At 49.6% G+C, this 18,345-nt stretch overlaps 1 protein-coding gene across 4 annotated transcripts; it reads right to left on the reverse strand.

The window, feature by feature from the left end:
- Nucleotides 1-8,478: 8,478 nt before the first annotated feature.
- On the reverse strand, nt 8,479-13,729 carry LOC120589683 (translation initiation factor IF-2). 4 transcript variants are annotated; one of them, XR_005649555.1, is made up of 4 exons: nt 11,795-13,729; nt 11,144-11,314; nt 9,996-10,089; nt 8,479-9,849 (listed from the first exon to the last, which is right to left on the reverse strand). XR_005649555.1 is itself a non-coding variant. In XM_039847243.1 (3 exons), the coding sequence occupies exons 1-3, from the start codon at nt 13,069-13,071 to the stop codon at nt 10,066-10,068; spliced, it is 507 nt and encodes a 168-aa protein (XP_039703177.1). In that variant the 5' UTR covers nt 13,072-13,729; the 3' UTR covers nt 9,860-10,065. The 4 variants fall into 4 exon arrangements, 1 of the variants encoding a protein (XP_039703177.1); XR_005649556.1 differs by lacking the exon at nt 11,144-11,314; XR_005649554.1 differs by having other exon boundaries at nt 11,144-13,729.
- Nucleotides 13,730-18,345: the final 4,616 nt, after the last annotated feature.

Genomic DNA, 18,345 nt, shown 5'->3' on the forward strand with positions numbered 1-18,345 from the left:
GGATTCTAGACCTGGAGGGTATGTCCAAGGCTCCATCGAGTGAGCTGAGGAGAACCTCCAGGAGCATATTGTATGGCGAGCTCCCTGGAGCTGTGGGGGTGACTTGCCATGTGCCCTCGTGCTCATATTACAGGTGGGCTTTGGAGGTCCTCTTATCTGTGACCCGCTAGTTGGCATGATCTTGCCACTCTCTCACTGCCTCTCAAAGCATTCCTTTCCCAACCTGAATTCCATGGTCACCATGACACTGTCTCCCTTGCAAGCACTTCAGCCCCTTCCCTGCCATCCCGTGTTGCATTTGCCCGGCAAAACTACCACTCTGGTTAAATCCAGCTCTCTTATTCCTGTGTGGCCTATGTAGCTGAACATGGCTGGAGAAAAACACACCCACACTCACTGGACTCACTTTAAATCCACCATCATGAACCTCAAGTGGGCCTTTGAAACTGCCGGACAACAATACCACATTTCCCTGGACCAGTCATTCTCCCACCCTCTTGGACAGCAGTTTCATTCTTTTGCCACTTTTACTTCACCTCTCATCTGGATTTTAGCAATAGCCTCCCAATGCTTCCCTACCCCCAATCTCTCAACACAGAGACGAGAGATTCTTTAAAAAATGGTTGCCCCACCACTGATGTCGTCTGCCACTGCCCAGCTCCTCACTCCATCCACTCCAGCTGCACAGGCCTCTTTGCCATCGCAGACATGTCCCACATTAGGGCCTTTGCACTGGCTATTCCTTCTGCCAGAAAACTATCTCCCCCAGGTGTACCCTTGGCCTCTCTCTCACCTCCTCCAAGACTTGATTCAAATCTCATCTCAATGAGACCTCCTTGACTTTCTTATTTAATACTTCAAGCTGCCCTTTAGCACTTCCAATCTTCCTTATCCTCCTCAACTTATTCTATTTTTCCATAGCACTGCCATCTTTAACTTACTAATTTATTTATTTGTTATGTTTTGGTTCATTATCTGTCCTCCCATGTTGGAAAATAAGCTCCTTAAGGGAAGAGATATTAGTCCTTTTTGTTTAATGATGTATCCCAAGTGCTTGAAACAACTTATAGTTGGTCAACAACAAACATTTGTTAAAGAGAGTGAATAAGTGAGTGAGCTAACAAACAGTTTGCACTTCTCTGAAGGGTGAGGCTACCAATTTTATCCTTGAGGTAAGAGACATTACTGCCAGATAACCACCAGAGGGCGCCAGCTCCCTAAATTTGAACTGCAATATCTCTGCACAGTGTCTGAGAGACTTAGACCTTATTTCCCCAATAAAGATGAATTCCAATCCATCTTGGATTCCTGTACTCATTTTTTCATTCCATTTCATGCAAGATTCATCTTGAATTCCCCCCCACCCCCCTCAAAAGTGACTCTTCTTTAGAGATGTTACTGGTCAATTTCTTTCTCCTCTCTCCTCCCCTCCAGGTCCTGGATCGAGAGGGTCAAATGGATAACCCTTGTACTAGTTGGCTTGCAGATGCCTACTGGGATAACATCACAGAGCTAGACAAACTGACCAACTTCCACGGACTCATGAACTCCTTTGAACAGTATCCTCGTGACTGGCACCTGTGGTATACCAATGCCACTCCGGAAAAGGCTATGCTGCCAGGTGCCCAGGCGTCTAAGCCTATCTCTCCCACTTTTCTCCTTCCCTCCATTCAGCCCATATGCTTGCCCTTCCTTATAGTCTTCATCCTCTCTTCCAAGTTCCCCTCAGGGCACCTGCCTCCTGGCAAAACATTCCTTGCAGGTGCCCCTTTGTTTAGATTCCCTGCTCTTCCAGACTCTACCTGCAACTACTCAACTTATCTCCAGGTGAGTGGGAGAATGCCTGCAATGAAATGCAACGGATGCTGATCGTTCGCTCCCTACGACAGGACCGCGTGGCATTCTGTGTTACCTCTTTCATCGTCTCCAATCTTGGCTCCCGCTTCGTTGAGCCTCCTGTACTAAACATGAAGTTGGTCAGTGGCTTGGTTTCCTTGCCCACACCACCCCTGGGTCCTTCCTGCCTCCCTCTCCTGTTCCAGTCTACTATGTGCATTTACTGAACCTTTTTCTCCCACTTGTTTTACATGGCCTTCTGCCTGAGGCCATACCCTGTGCTTCTGGCAGGTGATGGAAGATTCAACTCCACGAACCCCACTGGTATTCATCCTGTCCCCTGGTGTGGACCCTACTAGTGCCCTGCTCCAGCTGGCAGAGCACACAGGCATGGCACAACGTTTCCATGCCCTGTCCCTGGGCCAGGGCCAGGCCCCCATTGCTGCTCGACTCCTCCGAGAGGGTGTGATGCTGGGTCAGTGTCATTCCAGTTCTTCTAACCCCATCCTTCGCCCTGATCCCATTCTCCAGAACCTCCAACTTCAGTCACACTACCATAAGTGCAGATTTCACTTCTCTAGAAGGCCCCAGGAGTGGCAGACCTGCACATTTCGACCCCTCCTCCTTCATACACACATAATCAGGTGGAAAGTGTGGGGACAAATGGGCCTTAGGGAAAGGGTCCCACTGAATCAGTATCTCCTTGCAGGACATTGGGTGTTCCTGGCTAACTGCCACCTGTCACTGTCTTGGATGCCTAATCTGGACAAACTAGTGGAACAGCTGCAGGTGGAGGATCCTCACCCTTCCTTTCGCCTCTGGCTCAGCTCTAGCCCCCACCCCGACTTCCCTATCTCAATTTTGCAGGCCAGTATCAAGATGACCACAGAACCACCAAAGGTATGGGTGACTATAGATAGCCAGCCTCAACCATGCCATTTGGTCTACCTTTCCTCCTGATAGCATCAGAGAGAAGACTTAACCTTTAAAACATTCAAAACAGCACGTTTTTTAAAAAATTTTTATTCTAGTGTCTTCTAAAAAGTTCTACCTCATTTCTCTCTTTGTGCCAAACTCTTAGAACATAACAGTAACATCTAACATTTATTGATTGTTATTATGTGCCAGACATTGTTCTAAGTGCTTTACATTTACTAATTCATTTAATACACAAATGCTGTATTCACCCATTTTACAGATAGGAAACTGAGGCACTGAAGAGTAAATCCACAGAATCTTCTAGCCTCCCAGCATTTCCTTACATTCTCTCCCTAATGTCACACTTGCTGGACTCACAGCCCTTTTCTCCTTCCCTCCTACCAACTCTATTGAAATTTTTATCTCCAGTAATACAAGGTCACTATTAAATGCAATCATACTAATTCTTTAAAATCTAATCATGTTGTCTGTATCTATGAGTTTGATTTTTTGTTTGTTCATTTGTTGTTTTTTGTTTTATATCCCATTTATAAGTAAAATCGTTCAGTCTTGTCCTTTTCCATCTGACTTATTTCACTTAGCCTAGTACTCTGAAGATCATCCATGTTGTCTCAAATGGCAACATTTCATCTTTTTTAATTAAAAAAAATCTGATATTGCTACATCCCTCCCACCCACTTACCCCTGCTGAAACTATTTTGGTAACTTTTCATTGCTTTTAGTCAAGAACAAAACCTTTAACATGGCCTGTGTATCCCAGCGGGCACCTCCCCAGCTTTGTCCATTGCCATTCTCCCCTTCACTTACTTTGTTCTACCTATACCATTAATTTAAAATTTTTTTGTTGTTCTTCCTCAATGGACCCTATGTTCTCTTGCCCCAAGGCTTTTGTACATGCTGCTCTCCCTTCTTCCCTCCCCACCCTTTCCTTTGTCCCTTCTAGTCTCAGGAAGCCTCTGACCTCCATGTCTAGGTCAACATCCCAGTGGCACACTCTCATAAAACATTTACCACTCCTTCTGGCCCTTACCACTGCAGTAATTTTATGTGTATTAGTGTGATTCTGATCAGTACCTGTCTTCTTCTCAAGACTGTAAGCTCCAGAAAGGCCGAAGACACGTGGTTTTTTTCTCTCTCACTATTTTGCTCATCCTATGCTAGCACAGGGACCTGCACATAGTAGATGCTCAACAGATAAGTACGGTTTGAAAGATGGCACGCATTGCCATCTTTCCTTGTTCTAAACCCTCCTTGACCACCTTGGGTAGTTGACACAGCTGACTGCCCCTTTCCCAGGAGTGTTCCCTGGTACGCACTCCTGGTTTTCCCTCTCTCTCGCGCCACATCATTTATTGCTTCTGTGTTTCTTTTTCTTCCTGTCCTGTTGTTGGATCTTAAGACTTAGTCCTTGAATTGTGTTTGTCACTTTTCTTCACATTTTTTCCTTTCACAGTTTGATAGGGAGATTGTCCTTTTCCTGATTTCAATTCCAATCCCCATCTCTGGCTCCAGTATCAAACTCAGTTCCAGGTCTGAATTCCATCTAGTTACAAAACATTTCTTCTTAGCACGCCAGCACCATGAATCTCACACTCTCAAAACAAGTCATCAGCTTTTCCACCATAGATTCTTATCTTATTTTTGTTAATAAAGCCACTAATTTTTTAAAAAATATGTTTAAAATTGATTTTTATTTACCTTTATTTTTTTGCTGCCAATAAAAGTATTTTGTGCCACATTGAAAAATATCAAACAGTCCAGAAATGTGTCCCTGGTGTAACAGAACATTTTTATTCAATTACTACTACTACTACTACTACTACTACTACTACTACTACTACTACTACTACTATTACTATTATTCTTATACCTCCTGCGAGAGGTGTGTGCCTTGGTAGCTAGGTTGAGCACTCTGTGATGGGTAGAGGTGTGTAAGCATGGAGGTAGGTGCTATTTAAGTCTGCATAATAAAGCGGGAGGCAATGATGAATCTGAGGGAAACCTAGGAGGAGGGAGAAAGGAATCAGAGAGAATGGCTCTTCAATGGGGCGGTCCTCAGGGGAGAGGGTCCACCCTGGCTTTGCCCAGGAGTGCTTTCTGTGAAAGGCATAATCTAGGCATAATCTCTCTGCAATCTGTCATACCTTCAGTAGAAGTAGAATGTTCAGGGTTTACTTGGCACAACTGAATTTCTTTTGGAAGCTGACAAAGAGGCCAATATTTTTAAATATTTTATTTGGAAATCATTTAAAACTTACAGAAAAGTTGTAAGAATAATAGTACAAAGAACACCCACAGTATGTTACCCAGATTCATCTATTGTTAACATTTTGCCCCACTTGCCATATTATTTGATCTCTCTCTTGTTTCTCCTCACACACACACCTTTACTGAACCATTTAAGAGTAAGGTGCATATATCGTGGTCCTATACTGCTAATTTAGTGTATTTCAGTTTAAATAGTTCAACCCTAATAATAAGGATGTTCTCATATAACTGCAGCAGAGTTGCCACCTTCAATAAATTGATACAATATTTTAATATAAATCTATTATATAGTCTAATTTTGTTAAATGACCCAATCATATCCTTAATAACCCCCCTCCCAGCACAGGATCCATTCTAGATCAGGTATTGCCATTTTGTTGTCCTGTGAAAGAGGCCAGTTTTTGCATCAGGATATACAAAGTCAGCCCAAATAGTCAAGAGGACAGTGGTTCATCTGAGTTTTACTTCAAATAAGAAAGTCCCCATGATCACAGCCCCCAGTTGGCAGTTTGGGGTATAGTCCTGGAGTATATTCTTGGATCACTACCTACCATCTAGTCCTTTTTTTTTTAATGAAATATTTAGTAGATGCAAAATAATATTTATGAAATATATATGATATAAAGAATCAAGATTCAATAAATGCCTGTGTGCCCATCATCCTATGAAAGAAAGAAGATTACCGTGTTCTTTGAAGTCTCGGTGCACTTCTCTCCAATCTCATCACCTTTCCTCCTCACTCAGAAGAAGCCACTGTTCTAAATATTGTGCGTGTCACTTTCTTTTCTTTCCAATTTGAACACAAAACTTTAGATAGCTAATGGAACCGTGCTGTATACATTCCTCTGCAACTTGCTTTTATCATTCAGCATTATGACTTGACATTCATTCATGCTGTTCTTCAAGCTGTGTAGTTCTTATATTCCAGATCCTAATCTTTTGTCAGTTATATGTTTCGTTGGTTGTCTTTTTTTTCTTTGGTATTTTTCGGCAAGTAAAAATTCTTAATTTTTATGAGGTTAAATTTAGCTATCTTCTTTTTTATAGTTTGCGCTTCTGCCTTGTTCAAGAAATCTTTGCTCGCTTCAAGTTTGTAAAGGCACTCTCTTATACTTGTCTTCAAAACAATTTTATAATCTGACTTTCACATATAGGTTTTTAGTCACTTCAAATTGATTTTTTTTTTTTTGTGAGTGTGGAATGAGGTAGATGTCTAATTTTTTTCCCACATGGATAACCAATTCTCCCAGTACCCTGTATTCTGTTCATTGATCAACTTGTTTATATTGAGGTCACTATAGACTGTATTAATTACTGTATAGCTTTATAATAATTCTTCATAGCTGGTAAGGCAAATCTCCTTACTTTATTCTTCTTCAGACTATTCTCTAACATAAATTTTGGAATTAGCTTGTCAGATTCCACACACAAAATCTTATTGATCAATGTGGAGGAAACCAACATCTTTAGGATATTGAGCCTTCTAATCCATAGTCTTTCCATTTATTCTTTATTTCAATAAAGTTTTATAATTTTCTCCATAAGATGTGTACACTTTATTAGATTTATTCCTACTTTATATATTTTGATGATGTTATAAATGACATTTTAAAAATTATACTCTTTTTGTTACTTCTTTATCCAATACTCTTCACTTTTTCACACTACTACATTCTGTCCATCATAGATGAGCCTTCTTAAAACACTGTTTCAACATATCACTGTTCTACTTGACAGAAATTGGCTCTCTGATTCCTGGTGAATCAAGTCCAAATGGCTCAAACTGCCATTGTTATTGCATCCACATTTGTTAATGGCCCTTCTTAGTCCACTTGAGCACTTGCACTTGACTTCTGTTAGACTCATCATCTCACTATTCTCCCTTTTGTGTCTTTATTTCTTCACTTCTTTCCATCTCCTAGAAACCAAGGCACTCTCCTCAGCCTAGTCATATCTGTCCCACTTGTAAGACTTAGCCCAGATCCCAACTTGTTCATGAAGCCTGATAAATCCAATCACATAAGAATGCTCCTCCTCGATGATATTCTATGGCTCTTTTAATCTACAATGAACCTCTTCAGATAATAGTATACATTTTGTTCATTCATAATTGTACATATATCTTCGTTCCTGTTTTTTGGTACTCCAAAATCGAGTCGACCTACCCACCATTGGGAACATTGTCGTTGAGAGGATCAAAAGTGGGAGGACAGGAAAGTAGGGCTGCCACTAGCCCACATAGTGCCTATGTGTGAATTCGAGAAAGGCACTTAGCCCTGTGAATGAGTTCACATATTGGCATGCAGATTAAAGACTAGATTTCACCTCCATTCACCCCATCAGCCAGTGCAGTGAGCCATCTCCACAACTGTTCATGGTGGTGCTAGTGGCAGGACTAAGCAAGATGCATGTCATCTCGCCACTATACTTCATTATCCCCAGGGCCTAAAGGCCAACATGACACGTCTTTACCAACTGATGATGGAATCACAGTTTTCACGCTGCTCCAAACCTGCCAAGTATAAGAAGCTGCTGTTTGCACTCTGCTTCTTCCACTCCGTGTTACTTGAACGCAGAAAGTTCCTGCAGCTTGGCTGGAACATTGTCTATGGCTTCAATGACTCTGACTTTGAGGTTTGTGCTAACCAGGGGTCTCTAATCCCAGCCCTCTCTCCTTGGATCCTCTGTGGGAATATCCACTTACAGAAAACCCATGTTAAGGCCCCACTGGAAGACTTCCTGCCATAACTATGGGGTTGGGGTGTGGGCTGGGACCATGTACAGGTGTCAGAGAACTTGCTGAGTCTCTATCTGGATGAGTATGAGGAGACACCCTGGGATGCACTCAAGTACCTCATTGCCGGTGTCAACTATGGTGGGCATGTTACGGATGACTGGGACCGGCGCCTGCTCACCACCTACATCAATGACTATTTCTGTGACCAGTCTCTATCAACCCCCTTCTACCGGTGAGAGGGAGGTGGCACTGAACAGGGGGCTAGAGGATACAAAGAGACCAGGCGGCAAGACTGGGGGTAAAGGAAGTGTTTGAGGAGAGAATGAGATTAGGAGAAGGCAGTATGTTGGGATTGGGAGGGGGAACAAGAGTAGAAAGGTGGATAAACGGAATATACATAGGGACTGGGGTCTTAGCCTGGCATTGAAGCCCCAGAGTCCCCACAATGTGGTAATAAGTATCTTGTGGCTCCCCAGGTTGTCAATATTGGAGACCTATTGCATCCCTAAGGATGGGAGCCTGGCCTCTTACAAGGAGTACATCAGCATGTTGCCCAGCATGGACCCCCCTGAGGCCTTTGGCCAGAACCCCAATGCAGATGTGGCCTCTCAGATTACTGAGGCGCGAACACTCTTTGAGACTCTGCTTTCTCTGCAACCTCAGATTACACCCACCAGTGCTGGAGGCCAGAGCCGGGAAGAGAAGGTAAGAACAGACAGGCACCCAGGGGAGGGAAAGCCATGAGGAAGAAAAGGCTGTACTCAGAGCTCCTGCCTTGTCAGGTCCTTGAGTTGGCCACTGATGTGAAACAGAAGATCCCTGAAATGATCGACTATGAGGGGACCCGAAAAGTACTGGCTCTGGACCCCTCCCCCCTCAATGTGGTCCTTCTGCAGGAGATCCAGAGATACAACAAGCTTATGGAGACCATCCTGTAAGATGGAAAGGGGTTCTGTGGCACGTGGGGAGGGGACAAGAGGAAAGGCCTTCACTCCCTGCCTAGGATGGCTCTTCCAGGCCCATCTCATCTGTAATGCTCTACCCTGTTCTGCTCAGGTTCTCACTGACAGACCTGGAAAAAGGCATCCAGGGCCTCATCGTCATGTCTACAAACCTGGAAGAGATTTTCAATTGCATCTTTGATGCCCATGTCCCTCCACTCTGGGGAAAGGCAAGATTACAATACTGTAGATCCTACCCAACAATGAGCTCTCCTCTCACCCTTATGCCCCCAATCTCCTTGTTCTAGGTAGGCATATAACAAAATGTAGTAAGCCTGGGCTTTGGAGCCAGACAGGTTCAAGGTTGAAATCTGGCTCTGCCATTCACTGACCAACTTTGCACAAGTTATTAACTTAGAGGCTTACTCAGGGCAAGTTACTAATATCTTCAGGGATGTTTCAAGGATTCCTAGTACTGTGCATAATGCTTAGTAGGTGGTTCATTAATGGTAACTGGTTACTATTACTATTGTTGTCAAAAATTAGTTGTCATTCTATGCTTCTTTCCTGGGAGTTGGCTTTTGGAGTGCTTTGCCCAATTGAAGTTGGGGAGCAGGGACTGACACCACATAGTCTTCTCACATCTGCTCTGCGTTCTAAAAATAAAAACTTGAAGGCATAAATAAATGAATGAATGAACACACACTGCTTCTTTCTCTAGGCATATCCCTCACAAAAGCCACTGGCTGCATGGACCCGGGACTTGGCTATGCGTGTGGAACAATTTGAACTGTGGGCTAGCCGTGCTCGGCCTCCTGTGATCTTCTGGCTGTCTGGCTTCACCTTTCCCACCGGCTTCCTCACCGCTGTACTGCAGTCTTCAGCTCGCCAAAACAATGTGAGCCATGTGGAAAATGTAATGGGGATTGGATGCTGGGGACATGTATTTTGCTCTCCTCTTCAGGGTCTTCTCTTATTCTCACTTTCGATCCCCAGATTTCAGTGGACAGCCTCTCTTGGGAGTTTATTGTTTCCACTGTGGATGACAGCAACCTAGTGTATCCACCCAAGGTGGGAGCCAGCTGTGCTTGGGGCTCTAAGCAAATGCGGGTCTGGTGGAAGAGGGTGCTGGGAACAAAGGTGGAAAACAATTGGTTGAGAAGGGAGGAGAGAGGTAGCAGGTCAGGGGTGCTGGCAACCAAGGGTCTATCTAGACTTCCCCCCAACCTGTCCCCGTGTCTCCCCAGGATGGTGTCTGGGTTCGAGGCCTGTACCTGGAGGGTGCTGGCTGGGACCGGAAGAACTCCTGCTTGGTGGAGGCAGAGCCCATGCAGCTTGTCTGTCTCATGCCCACGATCCATTTCCGGCCTACAGAGAGCCGAAAGAAGAGTGCCAAGGGTGAGACAGCCTCCTCAGACCTGCCTGCCCTAGCCCTCCCCCATACTTGCTTCTGCTCTGCTCTCCCAGAGGCTCCAGGGGTCTGACTCCTCTTCTCCTTTCCCTCAGGCATGTACTCCTGTCCCTGCTATTACTATCCCAACCGGGCAGGCAGCTCAGACAGAGCCTCCTTTGTCATTGGCATCGACCTCCGTTGTGGGACCATGACATCTGATCACTGGATCAAAAGGGGCACTGCCCTACTCATGAGCCTGGACAACTGAGGCGGCTTTCTTTCAGGCCTGAGAGAGGGTCGGGGATTCCAGGAGCCAAAGCTGACAATGCACCTCAGACCGAGGATGGACCTCACTCAGGCCTTGACCTTGGTTGAATTTGTCGTGCGATGGGGCCCTGGAGATACCTAGCGTGATAGCCATAAAGGTGGAAGAATTGTATTGGAGCTCAGTGCAGTAAAACACCCGCAACCACAAGCCTTAAGTCTCTCAATGAAATGGTAGGGACTTGGGGAAGAGGAAGCCCTGGCCTTACAGAGGACGGAAGGGAGCTCCTGTGAGCCGCTACTGGGTAGGGAAAGGAGCAAAGTAAGTGGGAGGCTTTGAGACAAAGGCGTGGCCTCGAAATGTAAGGGCTTGATGGTGGGGCCTAAAGAGAGGGTGTGGTTAAGTTTCCACGCAGGACTGGAATAGGGGGCGGGGCTTACTTTGTAAAGGCGCGTGATCCAAATGGAATAGGAGTATATTAGACAGGGATTGGGGCTGGACCCAGTACGGCGCAACCCAATGAACCCAAACCACATATTCTGATCGGCATCCAAAAGGAGGCAAGAGGATAAGAAGAAGGGGCGGGCCCGGAGAGGAGACTTTGGCGAGAGGGTGGGACTACTTGAAAGGGCACTCAGGGAGGGGGGGCGGTGTTTGTGTTGGAAAATCCGACTGCGCCACGGGGCGGAGCGGCCCCCCCAGCCCCGGCCTGGGAGAGGGGGGGGCCGCTCGACCCCCTGAGAGAACTTGGGGAACCTGAATACCTGAGACGCCCTAGAATCAGGTAACGGGGACCCGCGAGGGCGTCTGGAAAGAGGGAAACCATCTTCGCTCTGGGGGGCGGGACGCCTGAGTCGCAGTAGTAGAGCTGGGGATGGACGTTTGGGTCTCCGCAAAGGCACTGGGAAGAAGATAGGCGCAGGAGACTGGATCCCCTAGAAGAGAGCAGGATGAGGGGGAGGGAAGAGCTGGGAGGCGGATGGCTTGGATTCCAGATGTCAAGAGGGCCCTGAAAGGACTCCCAGTCTGCCGTGGGCTGGGATTCCCCTTCTCAACACTAGGGCAGGGCGGGGCACGGCGGTCCCTAACTAAAGGGCAGGACTAAAAGGTCACAGTTTGCATAGATCTGTGCGTTGGCCGGTACGTGGTCATGCAGGGATGTGTCTCCAGTCCTGGGACCACTTCGAGTTTCCCTTCAGTACTTCCCACGGGTGAGGAGTATAGCGTCAGCCCTGATCCTCACACCAAGAGTCCCAATAGCCTCCGTGCGGTGGCCTTCGCCCCATTCACTTCCCCGCACCTCATCTCCGTTCACTCGGCCTCACCCCGCTTGTCTCCTCATCTCTGATCCTGCCCCACTCTGCCCTCTCCCATTCCTAATCCTTGCCGGGCTGGGGCCCTTGTTGGTGCTGAACCTTCCGGACGTAGCCACGAGATGGCGTGGGCGAGACGCGCAGCCTGAGCTGAGGGAAGTGAGGTGGGAAATAGGGCCGTGAAAGCTGCCGAAGCCCCTCGCCCAGGCGGGAGGGAAAGGTGGGTTGAGGTGCTCTTTCGGCTTCCTGTCTTCTCGGCCCCTTACAGGAAATTGTGGGCGGGAGGGCAAAGGGAATAGGATGGGGAGGGGACTGGGGACTCAGTCTCCGCCTTCGCAGGCTGGGGTAAATAGAGGGGAAGGGACCTGCGGGTTGGTTACTAAGCAACTCAGATTCGCTTCCAATTTAATGTGGCTTGTGGCTGTCACTTGGGGTGGGAGTTGGCGAGTGTGGGAGCTGGAAGACTGGGGAAGGTCGAAGGCAAGACACCTGGTTCTTGGGACAGGGAGAACCTGGGAGGAAGGAGGCAGCGAGCTGCCACCGAAACGGATTCAGTGGTGGTTTGGAGGGAGGCAAGACCCTGGTGCAGCGCTAAGCTTCGCTCCTCTTTTCCCCGGGGGTTGCTTGCCCTGTTGCCAGAGTAACTGGAGAGCTAGACTCGGGAGCCGGATTCTCGAACTCGCATCCGCCCAATCCGCTCCAGCTGACGTCTCTGACATCAGGGCCCTGGCAGCCAATGTGGAGGAGGCATTACAGAGCTACAGGAAGAGGGAGAGGGGAGGGGCAGAGGTGAAGGAAAGGGGTAGCTGCGGGGGACCCGCACGTGCACTCCCACACGCTCGCGCCCACCGCCCCTCCCTCTGCTGCAAGCTCCCGAATCCCCCACCGCTACGCCTGCGCCGCAAGTTGGCGCTCGCCGCCCCAACCCCCCATCTTGAGTCCGTTTTTGCAAACTAGTCCTAGGCTGTGCTTCTCAGCCCCTTGGGACCCAAACGTCGGGATCCGCCTGCCCTTTGGCGAGTTCTCGAACCATTAATGCCCAACCTTTGGTGGAATGAGCCGGCTACCTGTTTCTCATCACCCTCCCACCTCTGCTGCTGGTGCCCCACTCTCCCAGGTGGGCTGGGCGGAGCTGTGGTTTCCGGCCCCATATGCTCCGCCGCTGCCTTCCCCGGCTCTGGCTCAGGTTGTCTCCTCAAGAGGAACGGAACGGGTACCAGCGCCCCTTCCCGAGGCTTCACTCGCTCGGGCCCAGCTGCTGTTGGTGGCGGGGGAGGGCGCTGCGGGGAAGCTCTGGACAGCCCTAGTGACATTTCCCGGGCTATCACGCCCCTTCTTCGCGTGAATTCTTCTTTGATGTGCACCAAAATCCTTCCCATCCCTAATGTTTCTTCTCTACTCGCCCTGGTGCTCACTGCACCTCCCTCGGCTTCTTTCAAGCTCTCTGTGCCCGTCTCCACTTGTCCTTCCTGGCTTCTCCGGGTTATATAACTCTTCCTCTAGCCGTGTCCTGGTTTCAACTCCACAGACTCCGCCCTGGAACAGCGTGGGGAGGGGCAGGAGAGTTGGGGACCCAGACAGATTCCGACTGGCGGTAGGCAGGGGCACGCGGGATCCCACAGATGGGAGACGAAATCCCGCGGGACCCAATGCCCCCGCCCCATACCTGCCGCCTCCCACCCGAGATCTCGCCTAGCAAAGAGAAGGCGCAGTATCTCGGAGAGGCGTGTTGGGACTCCGTCAGAAATGTGGGTTGGGAGGTCAGGGCTGGAGGCGGAGAGGTGGAGCCAAGAGGCCCGAGTCCCTGGGGTTGGAGCCTTATTGGGGGTAAAAGAGATAAAGGCAGAAGCTGGATGCCATCGTCCTGGTCCCACCTTCCTTCCTCCTTTTTGGGTTTCCAGAATTCCTAAAGCTATTTCCCAGGAAGCTTAGCTAGCGGCTCCTCTCCTCTCCTAGGGGTCAAAGGTGTGTGTTAGATACAGGTGGCCTGGGATGAAGTCACCAGTGCACGTGCCCCGGACTACAGGCAATGAGGCCTCCTCCTTCATTCCAGCCCCCACCCTCTGCCTCCTGAGTCCAGCTCCACAGCTCCACCACCGTGCCATCTTTTCCCCCTCTCCCTTACCATGGCCCTAGCATCCTGTGGGTGGGAAACCCTGGCCTGGAGTTTTGTGAGGGGGAGGGGCACGGGTGTGATGTGACGGAAAGACTACACTTTTGCTGAGCTCAGAGAACTCTGGGTCGCTTTTCTCTAGATTGGCACAGAAGAGCTATCCCTGCAAACCCCCTCCCCTTTGAAAGAGCCTCCCAGGTGTCTTTACTTTCCCACCTGCTGCATTGCCAAGTGCCCTATAGCTCCGTGTTCACTTTGTGTTGAAGTGAGAGTAGTGGCAAGATAGCTACCCCCAGGAGAAGAGCTGTGTGTGGTATGGGGAAGTCACTGGACACCAGCTCATCTCTGACCTTAGTGGTACCCCACCCCCTACCCCTTCAGTGAAAAGGGCCAAGAAACAGTATGAGTCTGAAAACTCAGTGCATTTATCCTGTGTAGGTGGGTGAATCTCTTGAGGGAGGAGGACTCAGTTGATAGCTATGGCTGCCCTTCTCTATTAAGTCTTGGGGTTGGTTATGGTATTGGGGAAAATTGTTTTCTATTTTTATGTGCCTTAGAGCTTGGGCTGTCAGATCAGACTTCATTCCATTCCCAGCTCTGCCACTTAGTGGCTATAGGATCTTGAGAAGGTCTCAACTTCTGAGCCTTATATTCTTAACTTGGAAAATTTAAATATCAATACAGTACCTACCTTCTAGGCAATTGGAAGGATAAAAATGAGATAATTTATACACAGCACTTAGCACAGTGCCTGGCACAGAATGAACACTGAATTAAATGCTTGTTATGAAATGCTTATTGTTGCTAAATGGTGTTAGTTGTCATTTTTATTATTAAAGTTGGTAGGCCAGGACCTTTGGAGTTCCTTAGGGAGCAGTGGAGAGTTTGTGTTAATTTGTTGATGGGGGGGTAGGGGGCTAGGGATTAGCTTCTACTGCTTTGTTCACTTTATTTGATGAAGGCTTTAGTGAGATTTGTATTGCTTTCTTTAGGATTATTATCCCCCCTTCTTGGAGAAGAAGCAGCTAAGACTTCTTCTGGCTGTGAAAATAAAATAATTGTATTGTGATTCTTGACTTTTGAGCAAGACCCCTGTCCCCTCCCATGTTGTTCTCTGGAGCCTTTCAATTTTGCAAAGGGACTCCAGTTTCCTTTGCGGGGACTGGGCTAGGCTAAGGGGTGTGTAAAGGTTGGGGGTGGGTGGAGAAAGACCAGTACTGGGGGGCTGGGGCGTGAAGAAGGAAGAGACCAAGGAGAGGAGGAGCCTGCTGGTGGGGAGTGGAGGTGAGGTGAGGAGGAGGAGGAGGAGGCAGGAGGAGGAGGGAGGGGCTGGGAGAGCCTGCTGCTGAAGTTCTTGTTTGACTCCTGGACCCAGGGACGGTGGGAGCAGGCTGTGTGCCGGGCAGGTCTAGGAGAGAAAATTGCCCCCCGCCCCCCAGCCTCACTCTCTGCTACCTCCCCCTCCTCCACCTGGACTCTGGGGCACATGGGAGACACCCAGCAGGTAACCCCGGCCTACCACCCTCCTCGGATTTTCCTCCAATGCCCTCCCGGATGACCCCATTCCCCATCTCCCTCATTCACTGCCCCCCACCCTCAAATTCTCCCGGCCTAATTTTCCTGGAATTTTGTTCCATCTCCCCCACTTGGGCTTGTCTCCCGCTGGCCGAGCTGCGGTCTCGTGCAGCCCTACTCCCTTCCCCTCGCCCAACAGCCTGTGCGCCCCAGGTCTGCCCGCGGCACCTTTCGGGGCTCTTTCTTGCTGCTTCTCCGGGCTTTGCTTTCCTTCCGACCCGTCCCTTGGGGCTCTGAGGAAGGAGGGAGTCCCTGTCCTTTTCTTGCTCCCCAGTTCCCCGCCCCCCAACTCTGGCCCCCTTTCTGCTTGTAGCAGTCTCTAGGGGTGGGGAAAAAACCGGAATTTGGGGGGCCCTCTGGATGGGGCAAGGGGCTATGTGTCGCTGGGAAAAGGACTGTGAGCGTGATGGGTGGGGGGTGGGGCTTGAAGACCCAGCTGCCTCTCTGTTGTCCCTTTAAATGGCCCTCACATTTCTGGGGACTCTTGGGGGGGAGGTGGCAAGCCGCCTGCCTGGGGGGCAGGGCCCTCGGTTAGTCCACACAATCAAGGGTGGTAATGATTTAAAGGGACAGTCTCGGTGAGGCCGCTGCCACCCTATGTCGGCGGGAGGGGGAGCAGGCAGGCTATGTCTGGGGAGGCTTGGCTGACATGTAGGGCATTTGAGGCTGAGTCTGTTGTGGGGCCTGCCAGGTCTGGGACTGTGCTACGTCTGGGAATGTGCAAGGAGGGGTGACAGCTTGCCCAGGGGGGCATTCAGCCTGGGCTTTCTCCAGGGCTCCACCTTTAGGTTCATGGACTGTCTGGCCAAAAATCAAACTATAGAGCCTGTCACCAGGTGGGGGCCACCGACAGTTCTACAGGTCAGCAGCCTGGCCTGGGCACATTGGAGTTGGTCCTTCAGCTTCCCCTTTTGTTGTTTGGCTCTGTGCACAAGAAAGCCCCAGCCCCTCCCCCTGCTCCCTCTCCCCATCCACATACCCCCCCCACCAACACACCCACCCCAGCTGTTGGACAGATGAATTACAGCCTCAGGCTTGGGGCCAGGGCTGGTGAAGATTAAAGCCTGGGGCTGGCCCCATTTTCCCACTCTGGTGTCCAGGTACCCCATACACACCCACACCCCTTGTTGTCCCTCATCCCCTTTTGGGTTTGTCCTGCTGCCTGGCATTCTTCTAGGTTAGACTCCGCCACCCCCCAGCATCCTTCCCCTTTTAACTTACCCACATACAAAAATGCTACAGACTACACACATATACATACTCCTTGGTCCCACATTCTTAGTGTTCCTGTCCTGAAGGGTTTCAGCCTCAAGGTTCCTTCTCTAGCAGAAGCACCTTGCCAACCTGGCCTCCCTAGCCTGTGGCTGACCACTACCCTGGTCCAGTGAGGGGCCCTGCATGGGTCAGAAATAGCACCTCCCTGGGGGCAGTGTCATCAGCAGCAGAGGCAGCTTGCAGCACATTGCATCATGGAGGCTGGGGGCAGGAAGCCTGAGTCTCTGGGGCAGGTGGAAGAACGGGGGCTGGAAGGCCAGAGAATGGATAGACTAGACTGATAGCCCAAGTATCTGGGGGAGCCCAAGTGTCTGGGTCCTTAAGGACAGAGAACTGTGGCTGAGGGAGCAGAAAACATAGATCCCTGAGGAATGAGTTTTGAGTTGAGGGCAGACTTAGGTCTGACCCCTTGATGGACACCTGATTCTTGGCCCCAGACTTATGCTAAAAGACCTAGTTTCTTGTCTCTGAGAGTTAGCAGAGGAGAGAGTGGGCCTCTCTCACCTTCTTGGGCCACCCAGAGGAAGGAGGTGATGGGGAAACAGGATATGGTCTTGAGGGGTGGAATGGAAGGGAGGCTTGCAGCAGAGGTCACTTCCAGACCCACACCAGAGTCACGGTCCTTGCTGAGAGGGAAGGCTTCTCCCTGCTGGGCCTGTTCATCTAGTCTGGCCACCTGTGCTGCTCAGGGAGACCTGCCTATACCCGCCTGGGGGAAGAGGAAGGGGCAGAGTCCAGAGGGTGGGGTTGACTGGTATCTTGATAAGGTTAGGGAGGAGGCAGAGCTGAAGGAAGAGGATCTGCATGCGTAGAACCAGGATTGAAGCTGACTTGTGTGCAGATGTCAGGGGTAGCTGGGCCTTCTCTGGGGCCAGGGACTCTGAGCAGGAGGTTCCAGTCAGAAGAAGGATCATAGGTCTGGTGTCCACTGTGGACTTAAGCAGATGCCATAGCATGCTCCCCTTACATCCTGCTCCAGGATGCTTTCTAACGGGGAAGGCTGGAGGACCACTTTGGGGATGGCTTTTTCTGGTTGCCATGGAAACAGATTCTCCCATCCCATTTGATCACCAGAGCCAGGTTTCTCTTCAATAAAGGACGACAGGGAGCACAGGAAAATTCTCCAGCCTGGGGGACCTCACCTCTAACTGGCTTTTTTCTTTTAGGTTCCCCCAGGCACCATGCCAGCCCCGTAGTTCCACCCACCCCACCCACTGTGGTGTGCTGCACCCCACTGCTGGGGCACTGGTCCCAATGACACAGGGCACACCAAACTCCATTTGGTAAGTCCTACCTCTGAGCACTGCACCCCATCGCACCTCACCAAATTCCAATTCTGCACCACATGCTTGAGGAAGAGTGGTATGATCTGGATCATGCCCACTTCTCAGAATGGTCCAGTCCAACTCTGAGCATCCCCCCACCTTGGGGTGCTTGATTGGTTCAGCTTTCCTGATTTATGGAGCTCCCTTCTGTTGCCTATGAATGGTTCAGCCCTATACTTCGCCAGTCTCTCCACCACCAGCAAAGTCTTTTCCCCCAAGTGCTACAACTCAGTTGCTCATTGAATTGAATTAAGCAAGGGCTTGCAAGCTGGAAAGTACACTGGAGGGATTTTTCTTGGGAGGGGGAGGGCTTTGCCCCTATAAGAGTTGTTGAACAGCCTGGCTTATGGAGGGTGATTGGAAAT

This window comes from Pteropus medius, unplaced genomic scaffold (genome assembly GCF_902729225.1).
Source record: "Pteropus medius unplaced genomic scaffold, Ma_sr-lr_union100, whole genome shotgun sequence".
Lineage (NCBI taxonomy): Eukaryota > Metazoa > Chordata > Mammalia > Chiroptera > Pteropodidae > Pteropus > Pteropus medius.